The sequence below is a fragment of the Lepidochelys olivacea genome (assembly GCF_965140295.1).
Source record: "Lepidochelys olivacea isolate rLepOli2 genome assembly, chromosome: 3".
In the NCBI taxonomy this organism is placed as follows: Eukaryota; Metazoa; Chordata; order Testudines; family Cheloniidae; genus Lepidochelys; species Lepidochelys olivacea.
The window spans coordinates 4031184-4053727 of record NC_140413.1 but is presented as its reverse complement, the minus strand read 5'-3'; the positions used below and the strand labels follow the sequence as shown (position 1 = coordinate 4053727).

At 52.6% G+C, this 22544-nt stretch overlaps 1 protein-coding gene across 2 annotated transcripts in view; it reads right to left on the bottom strand.

Moving 5' to 3' along the window:
- Positions 1-20559, bottom strand: part of CIMIP2C (ciliary microtubule inner protein 2C) — a gene marked incomplete at its 3' end in the record, with an annotated part of 37449 nt that extends 16890 nt beyond the window's left edge. For both annotated transcript variants that reach the window (XM_084623601.1, XM_084623602.1), the window contains exons 1-3: positions 20472-20559; positions 5253-5526; positions 3726-3838 (exon numbers count right to left, since the gene is read on the bottom strand). In XM_084623601.1, coding sequence (XP_084479727.1) covers positions 3726-3838; positions 5253-5526; positions 20472-20545 — 461 coding nt within the window. In that variant the 5' untranslated portion in view covers positions 20546-20559. The remainder of the gene's footprint in view (positions 1-3725; positions 3839-5252; positions 5527-20471) is intronic.
- Positions 20560-22544: the final 1985 nt, after the last annotated feature.

Sequence of the window (22544 nt, the reverse complement as noted above, 5' to 3'; positions counted from 1 at the left end):
GAGGTTATTTTGCCTTCCTTCCAAGTGTGACTATTAGTTTAGAGCTCCCATCGGGTTGCTAGGCTCCTCCTGGCACAGGAATAGAACAGCACTTCCCTGAACAGCCTAGATAACCGGCTTGGCAGCTGAATGAGGATGTAACACACCAGGAAAGGGCCAGGTTACACAGTTACTCAGGTCAGGCAGACATCCCTTTGGATGACTTATGTTTATTGTTAGTGGAGGACAAACGTGCCTCTTTAAACAGGCAGGGCTGCAGAAGTGTGTGAGTTATTTTGAAATAACACACTGCAATGCTTAGTTCTCATTTGGTGTCTTTCAGCCTTAGAGCACAGCGCCCTTTGCCAAGGAGAGTCCTCACCCCCATTTTACAGACGGAGAAACTGAGGCACAGAGAAGGGAGGCAATTACAGCTCACTTGAATGAGGCAAGGGTGGTTCCTAATTGCTGGGCCAGCATGGAAGGAAGCACAGAGACAGCTGGGGCAGGAGGATACAGACCGGGCACCAAGGCTGGCACACAGGTGATCGCCAGACTTGGGGTGGGGGGAGAGATGGGGAACACAAAAGGAGAGCAGATCAGAGATGGAAGTAGGAGACGAATGGCCCTGAGAGGAAGGACAAGAGATGAGACTTGGAAGCGACTCAAAGGGAGGGTCAGGGGCATGCTCGGAGCTCTGGGGGAGCAGGACCATGCAGGCAGCGTTTTGGAGGCAAGCACGGTTGGTTTCAAAAGGACCCAAGCAGAAGAGACTGCAGCCGTTGTGGTGGCAGAGGATTGGCGTGTGGACAAGTGCTTTATCCATCCAGGCATGTGCAGGACAAGAGAAGATCTGCGCTCTGAGGAGGAGAAGGAAATGGGAGGACGCAGAAGTTACAAGACTGGGTGAAGGGAGGGGAGCAGGTTTGGGAGGAAAGATCCATTTGACCCTGTTGAGCTGTCCAGGATGAGGCTTACTGAGACCAGGAGTGACGGGAGAGTGAAGTGCAGGAGGTGGGTCTGGGGGGCACATGTATCTGAGACTTCGCAGGATGGAGGGGATGGCTGAACCCCGAGAGCGGATGGGGTCACCCAAGGACAGGGGGTAGTGAGAAAAGAGAGGGATCATGGGAGTTCTTTGAGATGTAATAGTGACACGCTCAGAACTGACGGCGACTCCCTCCTAGACAGAGCACCTGGCTGGTGGGCAAACACTTTGCAGGGGCCAAAAAACAGGAGCTAGCAGAAGAGTCGATGAAAATCCCCTGCTGAGGGACGGCCCTTCTGGAGACACACCAACTGATGGAGTCACGCCTGTCCCGTCACGGTCTCTATCCCCGTTGCTGTGGGGCGTGCCGGAACCCAGAGCAAGCCTCAACAACGCAGCGAGCGCCCAGTCTAGCCAGTGCCGGCGATGTCAGTTACTGTATCTGCTGGAGACTTCAGCGGGCCAACACTGTTAATGTTCATACACTGCAGCCGGCACGTTCGCAGGTTTGCAGTCAAGGGCTGCAGGGGCCTGCTGCCATTTCGGATTCAGAGCCACTGCGAAGGGCACTGGCTGCTACGCTTTAGTGCCCTTCTCCTTCCCAAGAGCTTTACAAACAAAAGCAACGACCCTTGCTGTATTAGCGTTGGTAGCACTTGGATATCAAGACATAACAACAGTGACACCAACACTGCCTGAGTAGGGTCACTTCACCCACCAGTGAAATGCACCCACCTCTGGGGCAGAGCAAGGCAGCTGTTTGACAAGAAATCAGAACAGGAAGTGCAAAATACTATCTCCAATAGGTCCAGGGCAGAGAGCGGCTGGGAAGAGGCAGGATGGGGTAGGGGCTTGGGGGAAGGGAGTAGGGCCTGGGGTGGAGTGGGGGATTGAGCACCCCCCAGGCCCAGAACCTGAAACTGACCAGGAACAAAGGTGAAACTGACCTGCCAGGTGCAATACAGAATCACAGCAGTGAGGAAAGCACATTCCATTTTGAAATGGATTTGTGCTTTCACAATCCTGGGAGCTTCTAGTCAGGGTGTTTGCTTTTTAAATCTCCGTGGACGAGATTCTCAAAGAAACGGTGGCGTGGTGACCCTGAGTCCAGTGCCTCAGCTCCCTGCACAATGCATGGGGACAGTGAGCTGCCCCAGAAGGGGATTGGCACTGAGGCGGCTCCTCCCCTAACCTAGCCAATGGGCAGTGCCAAGACGAGGGGGGCTGCTAAGCCCCACCCCTCTGGTGGGAGATGCCTCCCTCTGCTTGGGATTCTCAGCTGAAACCCCTCTCTTGGAGTTAGGAACCTACACCGGCTTGACAAGAGACAGGGGTGGGGGGAGGAGCACCACCCTCACGACTTTTAGCTCAGTAGTCAGAGCACTCGCCTGGACGTGGGTGACCCCTGGTTCAAATCCCACCTCCCCCTGAGGGGGAGAAGGGATTTCAACAGGGATTTGCCACTTCTCAGGGGAGTACTCTCACTGTGGGGCTAATGGGAAAATCTGGGGTGGGGCTCCCACAGGCGAAGTCTACGCCTGAAACTTAGGTTGACCAAGTGACGTTGTCCAGGGATGTGAAAAATTCACACCCGAGAGACGCAATTAAGCCAAACTAAGCCCTGGTGTAGACAGCGCGAGGTCGACGGAAGAATTCTTCTGCTGACCGAGCTCGTGCAGGTGGATTCACTGCAGCGATGGAAAAACCCCTTCTGTTGCTGTAGCAACCATGCTGCCGCTATGCCACTGTAGTGTAGACGTAGCCTCACCCTCTCCTGGTGAAGCTGTTCTACTGTGGATAAATAATGAAAGACCCAGAGAGAGAGAGAGCCACACCACCAGCATGCATTAGAATGGCTCTGTCGCCTAGTGGTTAGAGCACTCACCTAGGAGTGGGGAGACCCAGGATCCAGCCCCCTGCTCTAATGACTTTTAATCATTCCCCTTCAGCTTCAATAGGAGAGACTGAGAAAGCCCCACATCAGAACACTCCAGAGCCCTGGGGGTAGGGCATTCACCAGAGAGGTGGCAGATCCTTCTTCAGATCCCCTCTCCTCCTCAGCTGGAGTACACTGACCACTGGGCTAAATGTTAAGAGGAAGGTCTGCCTCCCTCTCCCCCCAGCCATATTAGACAAGCTTGCCTACAGGGCCTCCATCTGGTGGGCCAGCTCGGAGCACGCTTACTGGATTGGGCCCTGCAGGCGGGTTAGGCGGAGGAAGGCCTGTCTTTTGGCCCCCTCTCCCAGGGACGGCTCTGGCCCTGGGGCCTGGAATCGCTGTCGGCAGTCCTGCGTGTGCTGACTGAGCTTTCACTGCACACACTTGGGTGCTCAGTCGATTGAGGTGCCTGCAGGGTTCAACAGCTGCTGAGCAGGGGTTCTGTGAATCCCAACAGTGGGGCCTGATTCTGGGATCTGTCCCTTGGTGAAGCTTGCCCTGTGATTTTTAATCTGGGCGTGTCCTTTTCACATTAAAAAAACAAACAAAACAAACCTTCCCGTCCCACCCCCCCATTAGCCCTCTTTGTTGAATCCAGCCTGTCTTGTGCCCTTTCTATGGGGGGAGGGGCTGTTTTATTTTGGATGGGGGTGGGGAGCTAGAGGGAAACCCCATAGGTACTTGGGGCTGGACTGACCCAGTCCACACACAGGATTTGTTTCAGGAACCAAAGCATTATTTAAATTATCCCGCAGGAGTTAGGAGTGGGGAAAGGGCCGCTACCAAGCACACCTTCTGGGGGCTGCTTTTGCTACTCACAGATCAAGAGGGTGGGGGTACTTGTCCTTCTCCTTGACCGGCAGCACAAAGTAGGGAACCACATACTCTGTCCCGGTCTTGTCGCGGTAATGCTCGCGGTGCCTCTGGGAAAGCTGCGGGACAAACAAACTACTCAGAACCCAGGCTTCCGGCACAGGGCAGAGCTGCATTAGCTGGCAAGGCAACCGAAGAGTTAAAATACCAAATAGGAAATGCAATGGGAAAAGATAACAGGCCTTGTGCGGCATCCCTCTTTCCCTGCTGCGAAGGGACACCGCCTAGCAGGGCCCAGGGCCCAAAGCCTTATTCACTAGCTGGGATAGCTTCTTTAGGGCAGGGTCCTCTCTTCCTAGAGACGTGCAAAGCGCAACCTGCTCTCCGCTGCTATAGAACTAATAACAACCATGTTTCTAAAACTCCCCTCCCTCAGGTGCTTTCCGGGCAGCACATACAGGTAAGTGACGATCGTGATCAATAGCATCTGGGCTTGGCTTGGGAATTCATCGATGCAAGCTGTAATTATTCCTGAGGCACCGTGATGGAGGCGTGGCTCTGGGCCTTCACTATGGCTGAGAAGTGGAGAGACAACACTGTGTTTTGGGCGCAAATCATACAACGTGCAGCTTGGCTGAGTCTGATTAGAGAGATGCTGCTCTCTTTAGCTGGGGGGAACATCCCCCATGTGCAATCAGACACATGCCCAGGCCCATGCATGGTCCCACAGCCACACCCACACACCGGTCCTCCTCTCATGCTATTTATTACTGGGATAACATGCTTTCTTCACCCAGGGACTCTGGGCTCCACCTCTCTGCTCCACTTCCCCCTCCTGTCTCAGATCAAAGATTCAGGGAGAGGGACACAGTTTCGCTGTGCTGAGCAGTGGGGCTATACTCCGGCTGTGTCCTATGCTGTGAGCTACGCCAGCTGGGTGACCCTCGCATTCCTTCCCCCTTTAGCTGCCACGTCCTCTCTCAGACAACTCAGCAAAGCTCGATGACTCCTCAAACAGCTCCCAAGGCAATCCTGCCCGCAACCGCACACGCAGAGATGTCTGCGCTGTAACCATGGGAGGGGAGCCCTGCTCTTCGGCAACCACCACTGCTCTCCATGCTGACTCCTCCCTCCGCATGCCAGTCACGCGCATGCAAACCGGTGGAGACGGGACAACTGGAGCCTCCCCTACAATAATGCCAACTGGGTTTTCTGGTGACTGTCTGCCTAGGTTCTTATGTTCAAGAAGCTGCCTTCAGAACCAGTATTAGGGCAGTGAAAAAGACCATCTCAGTGTGGCGGGTAGGTGTCAAAGGCCGAGGGCGCTGGTTTTTGGCTGTGACTGATTATATATTTGTGTTGATTGCATTTTGGCTCAGTCCAGGGCATTTCCAAGGCACCCCTCACTGGGGCACGTGGGTGCTGGCCTGACTGCTTTGCGCTGGCTACTGTGTAGTGCTCAGGAGCTGTGTCGGATCAAGCCCGCCGTGCTGTTGTGTGCAGGCCATGCCGCCGCAAGAAACACCTTCTCACCTTGTAAAACTCCTTCAGCTCTTCGGAGCGGTTGAAATCCAAGTTGAAGCGGGAATAGGAAGGGACGTGCAGCCACCTGTCCCAGCCCCGCGCCCTGCACCCCAGCACTAAGCCAGGGTCAGGCGAGAAGAGGGTGGGGAACTGGCCGCCTTTGCTGTATGGGCAGTGGCTGGTCTCCATGGCAGCATTGCGGAAATCCTGGAAGTATTTCAGAGTGGTGTTCCCGTAGGTGTCGCCGAAGGAAAACACCGTGTTGGGGACATGCCCGCGGTACCTGCAGAGGAAAGACAGAGCCAGTGAGGGACCGGGAAAGGCCAGGGGCACCCCCTAGGGACAGGGCCCTTGTCTCTCCTTCTAAACACTTCTAAATGCACTGCTTGCAAAAGTGAGGGGCTGATGGCTCTGGTTTAAATACATCAGAGAGGGACCATGCAGCTCTCCCCCACATACATCCTGTGGCCCGCATGTCATGTCCCACCTTGCTCCAAGCTGACTGAGCCACATTGGGAGGGAGGAGGCAGGGGCTCCTCCCAGGTCCTGGGGGCCATCAGTTTACACCCAAAAGCCTTTTCTTACCCTGATCTTCACATGCATAGCTGAAGATATTATCAGCCATTAAACTGGCCAGCTGCTGGAACTGCCTATTGGTGAGATGCATGGGATTGGAAGCCAGGAGCTCTGTAGCACTGGTCTCAGCTGGGCCTCACACTTGCTGTCTAAGCCTTGCCCCACCCCCTTGGGTGGGTCCAACTGGAGACTCCTAGGGCCTGCTTTCCAGAAGTGTTGACGTCAACGGCCAGTACTGGTGCTCAGCATCTCTGAAACTCAGGCCCCGGTTGGATGCCTGGAATTAATGGGCACTTGCAATGTTGAACTTTAACCTCCAGTGTCTCAACTTCCGCATCTGCAAAATGGGGCTATGACCAGCTAGTGCTGAGGAGGGGGTTGGGAGGGTTACAGAGTCTTTGCACAGTCCTCTGAAGAGATGAAGCATTGATGAAAGGCTCTTGTCAATTTAAATATCAGCTTGGCCAGATTATAAACCCCAGGATTGTTGTACATTCATGATGGCAACAGAATCATGGGCTGTCCCATAGCTAAACACCTCACAGATGCTTCCGTACTGGGCTCTGCAAATATGCAGCTTATAAAATAGACTTTGGCAAGCTGTGATGTGGGCTATGAAAGGCATCTAGCAATAGTGAGACGAGAACAGACCAGAGGGTGACTGCAGAGACATCTTTATCACGGCTTCGGTCTTTTCATTAGCACATTTCACGTGTGATGTTCCATAGGAGGATAAATTGCTATCAAATTGATACTGGCCCTCCCGACTCCAGACATGTGCAGTCCTTCTTCCTCATTAACTGCTCTTCCTTCACATCGACAAGAGCTACCCCCCTACAACGAGCAAAGGGATCAAACGGACTCCCCGTCAACAACGCCAGGTTCACAATGCACGGGGCTGCGTTCACCCTTTCTGAGAACCATTGCAGGTCAGACGCTTTCAGTGACGTGGGGGAGGAGGGACTCTGAATTTCCTATGGGGCAAAGCTTTAATTTTATTAACAGTTTTCACACCTCCCAGGTACTGTTCGCGCGAGGATCCCAAAGCACTTGATTAAGCCTCACAACAAATAGGGAAGTGAAACCAAGGCACAGAGCGTGACTTGGCCAAGACCACTCAGCAGGTGAGTGGCAGAGCAAGGAATGGAGGTACAATCCACGGGGAGGGGCTCTCTCAGTGGAAATCTCCATGAGGAATGCCTTGCAGAGTTTTCCCAACAGCATGTCATTGGAGAGGGGCTGGGTTTGACCCCCACCCTGTGAAAGGATATGGACCCCTCACTTGAAACTGGGTGGCAGTCCCAGGATCCATGTGGCTCCCAGAGATCCAGAAGAGGCCGAGGCCATCCCACTATCCTTGCTCCAGCCCCTGGTGGCCTCATTCCCCAGATTCATCACAGCGCCCCCCAGACACCACCCGAGTGGGGCTAGATGAACAAGGTAAAATAGGGTGTATGCAGGGTCCATGCACATAACACACCTACCCCACACCATGTAGGGAAAAGGGATGTAGTAATTAGCCCATCGCCCAATGGGACATGGTTCTTCATGCCAGGTGGAACAAGGGGGTGTGAACATCCGGCTGACGAACACCAGCTAAGGGAGGCAATTAAGCAACAGCTGCACAGTGCATAATACACCGAATCCACTCCTGGTTGGTGGATCTGTCCCTCCACCGTCAAAGCCCAGTGAGTGATGTTCTGCCTAGGCCGCTGCCTCTGGCAAGGGGAGACGAAGTGGGACCAGGCCCTTAGGGTTGAGACTAAAGGGAGCGGGGCGCCCAGGCTGTCCCAGCCCTGGAAAGCACTGGCTGTTTCCATAGAACAAGGCTTGCTGGTTCACCCTGAAACTGCTTCCCACCCACTGGGACACCAAGGAGCAGCTGTCTAGGTCGTCAGAACTCCTCACCAAGTGACTCCCATCAAGGCACCTACCTCGACCCGCACAAGCTGGAGCCGGCCCTGCTACGACATGCAGTTGCCAGACACTGGAGGGGGTGACATACCCCAGCTTAGGCATTAGCGTGAGCTGCAGCAGCCAAAGGGATGCCAGTTGCCCACATCCCCAAGTGCCCATCCTCTGACATCAGCTGCAACTGTGAGAAGATTTTTCTCCTTTGGATTTTTTCCCTCCCCTCCACTAAAATAAAGAATTCTCCAAGCTGAGCTTTACCCGGGTTGGGCTATTGATGGAGAGCTAACTGCTTGGCCACTGCCCCTAAGCCCCCAGGTTCAAAAGAGATCCTAGCCTCACTCCCACTTCACTTGAATAAAAGAACAACTTAGCCACTTTGGTGGCACATGAACTGAGTTTTACAAAAGGTTTAGAGAAGGGGAGGAAAAACCATCGTAGACGAGAGTATCAAAGAACCGCCCTGGCAGTTAGAGGCACGATATGTGCTGCAGAGCACCCCCATTTCCTGTAAGTTAGAAGCCCCCGGATAACTGGGGGCCAGTTTAAGTGCCTGGCTGCCCTAGCTGAGTTACAGAACCCAGGTGACTTCTCTCAAAGGGACACTCTGATGTACTGCGATTGCTGCTAATGACCCAACAGCAGAGATGGTAGCAATCGTTCCTCTGTGACAGCCGGGGAGAGCTGCTTTTGATGGTAACCTGCAAACACACACGCAGTTGACCTGATAGCATGCTGCCTAGGTACTGGGGTGACGGGCATGCTCTGAACAGCAGATACACAGATCTGACGCAGTCCACACAGACACGCATCTGCTGCTGTCTCTCAGACCTCTTTTCCCAGATGCCACGATCACAAACGCAACGCACCGAGCTCACACACCTCGTCATTTCCCCCCAGCAAGCCATCCCCATCCTCCTTCTCCATCACACACAGTCAGCCAGTGATTCTGCCGCTCTCTACGCTCGCACTTCAGGGTGCAATTACACTGAGATCAGTGGGTGACCGCAGCACAGGCTGGCGTCTCCCCGCTCACTTGAATCTCGCGAGCACGGCTAAAAACAGCCACCTAGATGCGGTGGCAGGGGCTTTAGGGTGGGCAGTCCAAGCACCCTGGGGACCCTGGCGAGTTCTTGCCTCGCTAGCCTAAGCTGAAGCCCATTCTGTCAGGAATCAGCGCCTGCAGCGGAGCCAATCTCCAGGTTACCTAACGAGTTCAGCCGGCCTGTACCAGGCTGCCTGGTTGGCTGGACGCATCAGCAGCCTGGCTTTTCAGCCCAGCAGCAGCAGCAGGTGAGTGGCTGCTCAAAGCACTCACTCTGGGCTGTGATGGCACCTGTTTGGCCCCAGCCCTGCTCCTGCCTTGTCTCACTCCAGGTAACCCGGCCCTGACCCTTGGCTCTGACTCCTGACTTCAGCTCTCACCCTTAGCTCTGGTTCTGACTCTTAGCGCTGATGCCTGCTCTAACCACTAGGCCTGATGCCTGCTCTAACCACTGGGCACAACCACTCACAGCCTGGTATTGTCACTGGTATGTTTAGCTGTGCTAGCTAACACAGGTGTGCAGGCCCGTGCTGAAATCATGCCTCTGACTGCAGTGTAGGCATAACCTTTGTGTCGTCCCTCACATCCTAGTTGGCTGCTCAGTCCTGCTGCTTCTTCCTTTGTAACGTCTCCAAAATCCTTCCCTTCCTTCGAGCAGAACCCTGGCCCATGCTTTGACAGTTCCCGACACCCACTTCCATTCCTGCCACTGCGACACCCAATGTCCTCTCCTGCTGCTCCCACGGCACCACGCCCTTTCCAAAGTCCTCACAGTTGGCTCTGCAATTGCCAACAACCTGACTTCACTTCTTGGGCTCAACCCTGCTCCTGTCGCATCTCTTGGCTGCCTGGCAGTAAGCAGTACGGCAGCAGTTTCATATCCTCCGCTGTGTGATCGTACCTACGCTGCTCTGGCAGAGGGACGGAACCGATGATCACCTAGCTCGACATGCACATCACGCTTCATCACCATGGTAAATATGTAATGCCAGATCCTCAGCTGGTGTAAACTGACATAGCTCCATTGACTTCAGGATCTGGCTCATAAAAACGATTAGGTGGAATTCCTGGTAACTCTGGCAACATTTGTAGCTGAAAATTTTACTAATAATAAAAGCTTAAAGAGTAGCTATGAAGCTGTAATGTATCCCCTCTTCTACCCCCTCCCCCACCAAAAAAAGCCATTTATGCCTTCAGTAAGTCTGCACAGAATTTATACAAGTTGACATTATTCTCACTCTGGCTCACTGTAATGATTGCATGGAACCAGCTTTACCACAACGCTAATACCCTTGGGCTTTCTGATTTCAGAGGGGGAAATGTACATTATAGCAAAAGCAAAGAGGGCAAACTTGTGATGGATTCACAGACAGTGTGTTTGATCCCTGGTTTAGATTCTGCAAGAGGCTGGATTGAACAGAGCACTTGCTTTTCTTTTTGACTGTGTTAATTCACTGGGGAAGCGGAGTGAATTTGGCTGCAAGATAAAGATTTTCTGTATATTGCCTCTAAAGAGCATTTCCGCTGGTGAAAAATAACCCAGTTGTGAGGTTGTAACAATAGGATCTTGCCAAATAAGATGCTGCTTAGAAATCTAAAGACATATGCTTTATAAACAGCTGAAACATCTCAGAGGTGAAGAGAGAAATCTATCCAGAAACTACGGTTATGGTGAACAACAACAACAAAACATAAATGCAAAGGAACCCAAAGGGTCTAGAGATGAAACCAACTAAATTCAATGGGAGGTGGGTTCCTAAATCCCATTGGTTCCTGTGAAAATCTCAGCCTGACAGTCTCTGTTGTGAGGGACTGATGGGGAGAGAATCAAGTGTATAATTCACAGTACGTGGGATCCAGATGCAGAGTGAGAACAAGATCGATTCTGCTTTAAGATAAACATTTATGACTCAACATATCTAGATTGCCCTGGGATATTTTTTTCCCCGTGTCTCAGTGGTGGAATCCTGAGAGATGCTAGCCTGAGACACGTCTCTTGAAGACAGTCCTCAATGTTGCCAAGTTCTCCTCGCTCTCAGCCAATCCTCATTACACAGACGTACCATAACTGGCAGTTATTGTATGCCTCATATAAAATCATTGTGTGCTGCTTATTTGATGGATAGAATGCTCCAAATTACCTCTCTGGGATCTGGAGAGATGAAGCAAAGAAACAGTACCTGTTCCAGCTAGCTCTGTTCTGTCAGTGCTGGGGGGAGGGAGAAAACCCAAAACCTACAACTGTTTTTTTTTTTTTATTTCTTTCTTTTCCTATCAATCCAAATTTCTTATGCACAAAACGGCCTGGATTGGCATGGAAAATCCCGAGCACCTGCTGGGTTTTCAGACAGTAAGTGCGTTCAGTGCTGGGAGCTTTCTCGTGCTCATATTTTGAATGAGAAGCAACATCAAGGTCTTGCTCATTCATGGTCATTAAAGGCCCCAGGACACTTTTCATGAGAGCAGGAGTATTAATCTCAGGGTCCTTGGTAAAAAAGCTGTTTCCAAGAACGGGCCATATTCTGATCATCTGATTCAAGTTGAGTATGGGACTAATCAGCACGAGCAAAGTATGAGAGCCTGGTCCATCGCTTCCTCTGTACTATGGACACTGTATTCCACTGCCTTTTACAGCGTGGAGAACGGTAAATAACAGTGATGCAGCCAGATTTGGGTGCAACAGATGGGGCTTCCGTGGGGCTTCTTCCTGCCTCCTACCCCAAAATGTGGCTAGAGCGACTGTGATGGCATATACAAACCCCACATTGGCTAAGAAAGAGTTAATGAGCTGCCCTGTCCCACTACACCTGTGGCAGGTGCTGGGCTGGAAGGGAGAGAGCACAGCTCAGCTGAGTGGGAAGGAGGGCCGATCTGGAGCTCGCACTTCCTAGGAGAGAGGCCAGGTTGGGATCAGGAGCTGCACACAAGACTGCTGCCTGCCAGAGCCTCTATGAGTGTAGGCAGGCCTGAGCTGGGGCTACTGTTCATTTAACACCAGTGACTTCCTGAGGCTGACGGTCGCACATCCCTCTCTCTATGCCTGAGCTGCCCCATCTGTCAAGGGGTGCTCATGACACTTGCTCACATTTGCAAAGCACTTTGAAACCAATGATTGATTGACTTCTGTTATGGTAATGCCTCGAGGCCAAACTGAAATTAATCCATGGATGAAATGTGTTCTATAAATGCAAAATGTTATTAATTGTTAACTATCTCTCTAACCTACATGTGCAACGTGGTTAAACTATGGTTGCCAAGTCAACCACACCTGCAGTTATTACCCGACTTTGATATGATTCAAATCTCCACCTTAATATTTCTGCATCTTGACTTTCCTTGCGATTGTTTAAGAACTATTTTTGTGAAACCCACTAGCAAGGTGTGTACCTCATTTCCTACTCCCATGCTGACTGGGTCACTTAGAGGATAACAGCCTACTATGGTTAGCTCAAGTCATAGAGATCTGGGTTGTGGAGCTAAAGAGCCAAACACTGCTGACGACTCAAGTGGGAATCAGTGGGATTCCATGTGACTGAACTGCTGTTTGTTTGTTTAAAATTAGGAACCTACATCTTTAACTATGTTAATATAACGTTAAGGTTGCAAAGTCAAGCACCTAGAAGTTAGGTTGCCTATGCAACCCTTGTGCATGTGCAGTATGATACAATCTTTAATTGCATGATCATATAATATTCCTTCCACAGGACTCCTACTTGAGTGCATTGGATGGACCTGCTCTGAGAATAATCAGGGTTGTGCAGTGAAGAAGGCTGTTGTCTGTAGAATCCCGGCCTCATTTATTGTTGCAGAAGTTGAAAAATGTCTAGTAACTGAGGCCAGGTATTGCAGGAAGAGAAAATCTGGCCTCATGGTTAAGGAAGTTGAATGCCGACCTGGAGTCTATCCTTGCCTGTTCATACGTGATGGTGGGCAAGTCACTTAACCCACACTTTTCACAGTTGGGCATTACTTGTGTGTTTCTGCTTGTCTGGGTGGGTGTGCAACTTGAGTCACTTGGGATCTGATCTGCAGAAGTGCTGAGCACTCACAGCTGCAGCCTGTGTTGATTTGGAGCCACGCTTTGAACGTAAAAATACCCTACGTACTAAGATTGTTTAGTGTAAGTAATTAGTACATAATCCGTCCCACCTGTGCATGCAGCTGTGATGCTCAGAGAAGAGCTCTTTGTGGCTCAAAAGTTTCTCTCTCTCCCCAACAGAAGCTGGTCCAATAAAAGCTACTACCTCACCCACCTTGTTGCTCTGACATCCTGGGGCCGACACAGCTATAACTACACTGCGTACATGAGGGAATCAGTACTTTTGTAGTCAGTGAAGACTTTGGATGATGCATGTTAAATAAGCCCTGGCACCATGCATTGAATGTATAGCATAAAAGGAAATGCGGAAGAGCTACCCAGTCACTGAATAAGGCAGGGTCCTGTGGGAAGACAGAGTATGCCATCATGTAATTAAACGCATGCAATGCATATGCACGGGAGAATGAATACACATTGCACGGGCAGCCTTTATTCTGGCATTTCCTAGCTTTTGAGTGCCTGACCCTGCAAACTTCATGTTCTTAACACGGTTTGGGATGTAAACAGGAAAACAGAAATTGATATTCAGAGAGAAAAGTGATTAGATCATCTAATCCCTCTCATCTGGATTTACATAGCCCAAGCATCGGGGCTTTCACCACTTCCCCTGGGAAACGATTCTACAACCTAACAGAACTGAATTTCCCTTCTTCAAATCCCCCCCCCCCATTCCTCTTCTGTCACCCTGAACCATCCCTCTCCCTCGTTAGTGTTTTACAGTCTTCAGATACCTGCAGACCATCACGTCCCTCTTTAGCTGTCATGTAGCTAAGCTAACCATACATAGCTCTTTGATCTTTTCTCACAGGCAGCTCTTTCCGACTCAGCCTGCTACTTACGATGCCTTTCCCATCCCAGCAATAATAGCTCTGGGACCGGAGAGAATCTACTGGCTGAGTGCAACTGAAAGAGGTCTGAGGGAGAGAGGAAATACACCAGAACCCTTATTTCCTTTTACAAGATTAGGCCTAATTATGATCACAAGTTCCCCATTATTATAGTGGGACAAAATCAGGATAAAGCCCTGCGTGGTTGTGGAACTGCTTCAAGGTACATCGTTTCAGAGCAGCAGCCGTGCTAGTCTGTATTCGCAAAAAGAAAAGGAGGATTTGTGGCACCTTAGAGACTAACCAATTCATTTGAGCATGAGCTTTCATGAGCCTCCAATGAAGTGAGCTGTAGCTTACGAAAGCTCATGCTCAAATAAATTGGTTAGCCTCTAAGGTGCCACAAGTCCTCCTGTTCTCTTTTCAAGGTACATCGTCATTCAGGGGTTGATAGACAAAAGAAGGAAACTACTTTGAACTCCAGTCTGCTACAGTCCATGAACTGCCATTCCCAAATGTGGCTGGATGTACCAGGTACCTCCTTGTGCTCTGTTAATTCAGAGGTTCCTAAGGAAAACTGGTTCTAAAGTATGGACATAGTGCAGCAGTGACTAAATGGTTGAATCTAGAGATGACAGCTGCCCTCCCTGCTTGTACATAAAACTTGGGAGGCACTACACAGTTACACAAAGGGCCATGGAAAAGCACTTTGTGCCCAGCAATGACCTAGTTAAAGCTAATTTTCCAAGCAGCGTAACTGATACATGGTTTGGTGTCTCACTATCCCATTGTCACTCTTCTGGACTCAGCACGTAGACATGCAGGGTAGAAACCAAAATGGTAATCGTGAGATATTAGAGGAATAGGGTTACTGCTTGCCCCAGCCCCTGTTTTCCCACCTCTACGGTGTTAATGGAGTGGCATCCACATGCCATGGTAATTCTCTGCTAGTGCCCAATTGAGTCTGCCTGGCCAGACTGCACTGGTACATCATAATCCGACTAGCCAATCCTAGGCACTAAGACAGCAAAATATGAATGGGGGGAAAGGAAGGGACTCAAGGCAGGAAAAGGCCCAACTACCCTGCCTGCCTATTTCAGAGAGACAGGGCGAGAGAACATGGGACATCATGAGAGGGCAAGCAGAGAGTGGGTGCTGGATCGGCCAGAGATGGAACAGCTCCCACGTGCCAGAAGTCACCAGAGAAGGGACCTAAAATACTTTGGTTGTAAGCACTTCGGAGCAAGAATTGAGACAAACGACCTGTCTGGAAAGCACCTGGAGCACAGCTGTTGCTATACAAACAAATAAGGGAAGCCAGGTTTTTGCTGCAGCTGAGAAAGCAATCAGCCCATTTGTCTCTGGCTGTGCAAAAAAGGGCCCATGGAAAACCCATCCAACATAAAGCACAGGGACTTTGCTTTTCCAGAGTCCTGATCACAGACGGAACAGCAGACTGCATCATTTATGGCTCCCTCTGAAAACCAAGGAGCAAAATGATTTGACAAATGAGGAGAAGAATGAGGGGGGATTTGATAGCTGCTTTCAACTACCTGAAAGGGGGTTCTAAAGAGGATGGAGCTAGACTGTTCTCAGTGGTAGCAGATGACAGAACGAGGAGTAATGGTCTCAAGTTGCAGTGGGGGAGGTTTAGGTTGGATATTAGGAAAACCTTTTTCACTAGGAGGGTGGTGAAGCACTGGAATGCGTTACCTAGGGAGGCGGTGGAATCTCCTTCCTTAGAGGTTTTTAGGGTCCAGCTTGACAAAGCCCTGGCTGGGATGATTTAGTTGGGGATTGGTCCTGCTTGGAGCAGGGGGTGGGACTATTTGACCTCCTGAGGTCCCTTCCAACCCTGATCTTCTATGACCCAGCTGTAAGGCTCCTCTTGGAAGCAGTGTGCTCTATGCAAGGACTACTGCAGACAGCACACATGTAGCTAACCCGCAGCTAATACTGTAACTAATGTGGAGTACTGAGCTGTCAGTGTGGAGGAGTATAATATTTGTAGTCTAAAAACAGAGGGCTGGATGACGAAGAGAACTGGTAATGGGATCGAGATCCTACCACCCCCTAGAAATGCATTCTGAGGGGTAGACTGAAAACAGTTCCCAGCTGAGGGCTCTTTGGTGGGCTGCAGTCCAGCCCCTGGACACCTTGTCCCCTTCAGAAAAACCCACCACCACAATTGGCATTTGCTGGCACAGTCTCCAGAGAAACCAGTGACTGTGGGTATGTCTACACAGCGTGAAAAACCTGCAGCTGGCCCATGCCAGCTGATTCGGGCTCAGGGGCTGTTTCATTGCCGTGTAGACTTCCGGTCTCATGCTGGAAGTTCTCCCTCCGACAGAGTGCTGTCTACACAGGGGGTTAGGTTGGTATAACTTCGTCACTTGGGGGGTGGATTTTTCACCACCCTGCATAATGTAGTTATACCGATACAGGTCTGTAGGTAGACCAGACCTGAGGTTCTATGGCACTGCTGCAAGAGAAATAATAAAAGGGAAGAGAAAGAAGTGGGGTTCTTCTAAACGTGCTACATAGTGCATGTGATCACTGCACTCACACGGACTCTCTCCATCTGCAGGGCCCACACCTGAAAACTCTGACGCAGCCCACGGTGACGCCGACGAGACTACACATGTGAATAGGAACTGCTCAGGTCAGTAATGTTTCACAGGATCAGGCCCTTGCTTTGACAGCTACACTGCTGGCTCCATACCACAGTCTAGCTGACAATGTAAAAATGCTGCAATAATCTAACTTTCTTTCTTATTACAATAATTATCACATTCAGATGAGATGTTAAACCAAAGTCCTGAGTCCCTGTGCTCATCAAAGATCTTCTTAAGCATAGGTTGTTAATCCCAGTGTTAAGGACAAATTCCAAACCTTCTCCCTACTCTTCAAGGTTCAGTGGGGCTCTGCATACTTCATTTCCTGTCTTAAACTGCCATGCAGCATTGCTGTGAAGTGTTAAACAGCTGCCCTGTTTTACTCCACATACCTTTTCTGTGCTCAACGCAATGATTTCTAATCACTTGTAAATCAGCGCTTAAAGCATTTTTGGGTCCTTATGTATTAAAAATAGAGAGAGATGCTCATGAATTATCAAATCAATATTTCACTTTACGGTGACAACTAGATACAGGGCTAAAATTGCCAGTGACATCAGTGAACTTTCCCCAATGTAGCTACAACCCCGAGACCAGGCAAACACTGTCATTTTAGCCAAAGCTGCAGCACAGCTGGCTCAGAGGCTTTTAATATTTTATCCACACGCTGATTCCAATTGGCTCTAGTTCACAAAACATCCCCTGTGCTACAGATAGTAGGCAGTCTGGTTCTGTGTCTCCAGGACATGGCAAGGCCAGTCCAGCTGGGCTGGAGCTCTCCAGAACAGGGGAAACACGCACTCAGCCCTAGTTGTTTTGAGATGGATTCCAGGTGCCTCCTGCTCACAGGCAGCTCATTCTAGTTCGTTCTCACCAGGTCCCTCAGCATCATACCAGACATCTGTCTACGTTATATCCAGACCTGCCAATGCCATAGGTTTCCCAGTAGACTTCAGGTTTTCCATCCCCTTCTACAAGGAAGACCTGTCAGTCTACAGGGAACTCACTTCTGATTGGCTGCCTTCCCCATTTCCCTGCCTCCGGGGAGGCAGGCAGCCAACTGGAGTTGCTCAATGTGCTGAGCAGCTATTGTCCTTCTCCAATGCGAGGGGCAGCTCCCCTGCCCCCAAAGACGCAGTTTCTGCCCTCTGACTTCCAGTGCTGCCCCCCTGCTAGGACTGGGAAGCGAATAAACCACCTACCGTGCGAACCATGTGCACGTGTATCCCCAGCTTCACCTTGCATTGAGAGGGGGCAGAGCAGCTGGCTAAGCCAAGCAAAGCAACAGGGCAAGAAGTGGCAGCTGCAGAATCTGAAGAGGCATGCTTGGGAGCACAAGTGGGGTTGGGGTTGGGGTTGGGGTTGGGGGGCGGATGAATTCATGGGGGGCTCTCCTTGGAGGGGAGCAGGTGATTAGTTCATGGAGGGGCCTTTGTGTATCTTTTTCTAGACTGGTGTAGCTGCACCAATGCCATTCTTAGTATAGCCAGAAAAGCCACTATTTTCACTGGTGGAGTTTACCCTGTGTTAATTCCCACTGGACAAAATCACAGCTTTGCCTGTCTACATAAAGAGTGGAATTGGACAGCCACACTGAGAGCAATACTGGGGGCGAATCCCCAGCTTGGAGAATAGACGACTAAGAAGGGATACGGTAGAGGTCTATAAAATCATGACTGGTGTGGAGAAAGTGAATAAGGAAATGTTATTTGCTCCTTCTCATAACACAAGAACTGGGGCCACCCAATGAAATTAATAGGCAGCAGGTTTCAAACAAGCATAAGGAAGTACTTCTTCACACAACACCCAGTCAACCTGTGGAACTCCTTGTCAGAGGATGTTGTGAAGGCCAAAAGTATAACTGACTTCAAAAAATAATTTAGGTAAGTTCCTGGAGGATGGGTCCATCAATGGCTAGTAGTCAAGATGGTCAGGGATGCAGCCCCCTACTCTGAATGTATTGAAGCATCTGACTGCCAGATTCTGGGACTGGACGACAGGGGATCGATCACTCAATAAACTGCCCTGTTCTGTTCATTCCCTCTGAAACATCTGGCATCAGCCACTGTCGGAATACAGGACACTGGGCTAGATGGACCATCGGGCTGCCCAGTATGGCTGTTCTGTCCTAGACAGAGCCTGCTTAAATTTATGGAAATTTGCAGACTTATGCACATTGAAAATCTCTTTGTTTTGCCTGGAGATGTTGGCAGGTTTGACTATTCCTCCAACAGCACCAGAAGGAGAAAGCAGCTCTCAGAGGTGCCTGGCTGCCTTGGCCCTGACTCTCATGGTAAATGCTAGAGTGAGCAGAGCTCCATCGATCTGAGAGCTGGGGGAGAGGGATTTCTTGGGGGGGAGGGGGGATCAGCCTCTGCAATTTGTTTCCATTATTGATCCAACAGAGTCCAGAGCGGGAGGGGACCTGAATAGGCTAAGTTTCCAGCATAACCCAGGAGAATCTGTTTGCCCTACCCAGGTTTCAATACTGCAAGCCCAAAGTAATTGATTAGAGCACATTACAAGGGTTCCCTTTCCTGGACACACCTTTGGTGGGCAGAGGGGTATCTGCACCCCTTGAGTCGCTATTGGTTTGAATCCCCTCCCTTTACGCCCCCTTCCTCCACCCCACAAATTGCACCCGCCCCTCTCCGCACCCCCGTAAACTGCAGCCTCCATGCACAACCCTATCTTATGATCTCCATGTGTACAGCCCTGATCTCCCCCTCTATGCGTGATTCAAACCCTCTCCATTCTCCCCTTCCTATGGGGGTATTAGGTCTCCCGTGCGGAGAATGCATAGACTGGCGAGGGGGATTTTCCACACTCTGGGGCAGATAGTGGGTCTTTTCCACAGAGAGAAGTGTAGGGGAGTTGGGAAGAAATTATGTGGGATTCCTATGCCTCAAGGAGAGTGTTTAGGGGATGATAGATGTGGGATGCCTCTCGGGAAGGTGGAGTGGAGGTAATAGGGGAATGAGGGGAACATAGGGAGCAATGGATGGGGATATCTACTCCTGGAAAAGGGGGATATATGGAATGATAGAAGTAGCATGCGGCAGGTTAGAGATAGGAGGTACCCTCAAAAGTGGGGTCCTGGGCTTAATGGGAGGACATAGGGGACTGTGCAGGGAGTTCTCCTGGGGTTAATATGAGGATTATTGCTGCCCCCAGAAGTTAATAGGGATGTAGGGGGCTATGAGGGTTAGTGGGGTGTATGTGCAGGGAGCTATGGGAGGTGCAGGGAGCTATGGGATTTCCAGGGGTGAATGGGGGGTGCAGCAGGTGATGGGGGGTCCCTGTGGGTTGATGAGGAGGTGCAGGGGATTGATGGAGGTGCAGGGGGCTGTGCAGTCTCTGTGAGTTAGTGGGGGATACAGGGGAATGGGGTTCCCTGGGGGGGTTAGTGGGGGTAGAGGGGGTTATGGGAGGTCCCAGGGGTTGATGGGGTGTAGGGGGATATGGGGAGTCCCGGGTGTTGACGGGGTGCAGGAGTCCCTATGGGTTGATGGGGAGTGCGGGGGGTTATGGGGGCCCTATGAGTTGATGGGAGCACGGGGGGCTATGGGGGTTGGTGGGGGTGCTGGGGGGTTATGAGGAGTGCAAGGGGTTGCAGGGGGCAATAGGGTGGGCCCAGGGGTTGATGAGGGGTGCAGTGAGTGACGGGGGGTACACGGGGCAATGGGGAGGTTGATCGGGGGCTCAGGGATAGATGCAGGTTGGTGGGGCTATGGGGTCCAGAGGGGCTATGGGGAGGTTGGTGGGGGTGCAGGGGGCTGATGGGGGTCCCAAGAGTTGATGGAGGTGCAGGGATATATGGGGGCACAAGGGGTTATGGGGAGTGCAGGGGAGGTGGGTGGGGGGAAGGGGGTTATGGGGTGCAGGGGAGGTATGGGGGGTCTCTGTGGGTGCAGGGGAGGTGGGTGGGGTGCAGGGGAGGTATGGGGGGGTCTCTGTGGTGCAGGGGAGGAGGGTGGGGTGCAGGGCAGGTATGGGGGGGTCTCTGTGGGTGCAGGGGTTATGGGGAGTGCAGGGGAGGTGGGGGGGTTGCTGGGGGGGTCCCAGGGATTGATGGGGCTCAGGGGGCGGCCGGGGGTCAGACGGGAGGCGCAGGGGGAAGACGGGGGGCAGGGGGCGGCCGGGGGGCCCCGTTACCCGGGCATGAGGGCCGGCGGCAGGTAGGCGGCGCGGTGCTGGCTCGGGGCGGGGCGGGCGCTGCGGGAGGCCATGGCGGGCCCGGGCCCTCGCTCGCTCCGGGGCAGCCGCCGAGTGAGGCCGCGGCGGGGCCGGGTCACAAACCCCGTCACCGGGCAACGGGCGGGGCCGCGGGGGGGGCGCCCCCTGCCCCTCCCCCCCAGCCCCCGGCGCCATGAGCCCCCCCGTCCCCCCTCGGCCCCCCCGCCCCCAGAGCCAGGAGACCCCCCCGTCCCCCCCAGCCCTCGACCCCCCCGCCCCCAGAGCCAGGAGACCCCCCGTCCCCCCAAGCCTCGGCCCCCCCCGCCCCCAGAGCCAGGAGACCCCCCCGTCCCCCCCAGCCCTCGGCCCCCCCGCCCCCAGAGCCAGGAGACCCCCCCGTCCCCCCCAGCCTCCGGCGCCATGAGACCCCCCCCGTACCCCCCAAGCCTCGGCCCCCCCGCCCCCAGAGCCAGGAGACCCCCCGTCCCCCCCAGCCCTCGGCCCCCCAGCCTCCGGCGCCATGAGACCCCCCCCGTACCCCCCAAGCCTCGGCCCCCCCGCCCCCAGAGCCAGGAGACCCCCCCGTCCCCCCCAGCCCTCGACCCCCCCGCCCCCAGAGCCAGGAGACCCCCCGTCCCCCCAAGCCTCGGCCCCCCCCGCCCCCAGAGCCAGGAGACCCCCCCGTCCCCCCCAGCCCTCGGCCCCCCCGCCCCCAGAGCCAGGAGACCCCCCCGTCCCCCCCAGCCTCCGGCGCCATGAGACCCCCCCCGTACCCCCCAAGCCTCGGCCCCCCCGCCCCCAGAGCCAGGAGACCCCCCGTCCCCCCCAGCCCTCGGCCCCCCAGCCTCCGGCGCCATGAGACCCCCCCCCGTACCCCCCAAGCCTCGGCCCCCCTGCCCCCAGAGCCAGGAGACCCCCCCCGTCTCCCCAGCCCTCGGCCCCTCCCGCCCCCAGAGCCGTGAGACCCCCCCGTCCCCCCCAGCCTCCGGCGCCATGAGACCCCCCGTACCCCCAAGCCTCGCCCCCCCCCCGCCCCCAGAGCCAGGAGACCCCCCCCGTCCCCCTCGGCCCTTGGCCCCCCCTCCCCCAGAGCCATGAGACCCCCCAGCCCTCGCCCCCCCCCCGCCCCCAGAGCCGTGAGACCCCCCCTGCTTGGGATGCAGGCTTCACAGAGCTTCTGTAACTTTGACTTAAAGTAATTCCAAGCCTCCTCCACATTCAGATTCTGGAGTTCCTCAGTCCAGTCCACTTTCCTAACTAGTTCCCTTAATTTTTTTTAAGTTTGCCTTCTGAAATCAAGGACCCTAGTTGCCGATCTATTTTTGTTTATCCTTCCATTGAGTTTAAACTGAATTAGCTCATGATCACTCGAACCAAGGTTGTCCCCTACAACCAGTTTTTCTACAAGAACATAAGAACAGAAGAATGGCCCTACTGGGTCAGACCAAAGGTCCATCTAGCCCAGTGTCCGGTCTTCCGACAGCGGCCAATGCCAGGTGCCCCAGAGGGAATGAACAGAACAGGGAATCATCAAGTGATCCATCTCCTGTCGCCCATTTCCAGCTTCTGGCAAACAGAGTCTAGGGACACCATCCCTGCCCAGTCTGGCTAATAGCCAATGATGGACTTACCCTCCCTGAACTTATCTAGTTCCCTTTTGACCCCTGTTATGGTCTTGGCCTTTACAACATCCTCTGGCAAGGAGTTCCACAGGTTGACTGTGTATTGTGTAAAGAAATACTTCCTTTTATTTGTTTTAAACCTGCTGCCTATTCATTTCATTTAGTGACCCCTAGTTCTTGTGTTTTGAGAAGTAGTAGACAACACTTCCTTATCTACTTTCTCTACACCAGTCATGATTTTATAGACCTCAATCATATTTCCCCTTAGCCGTCTCTTTTCCAAGCTGAAAAGTCCCAGTCTTATTAATCGCTCCTCAGATGGAAGCCGTTCCATACCCCTAATAATTTTTGTGGCCCTTTTCTGAACCTTTTCCAATTCCAATATATCTTTTTTGAGATGGGGCGACCACATCTGCACGCAGTATTCAGG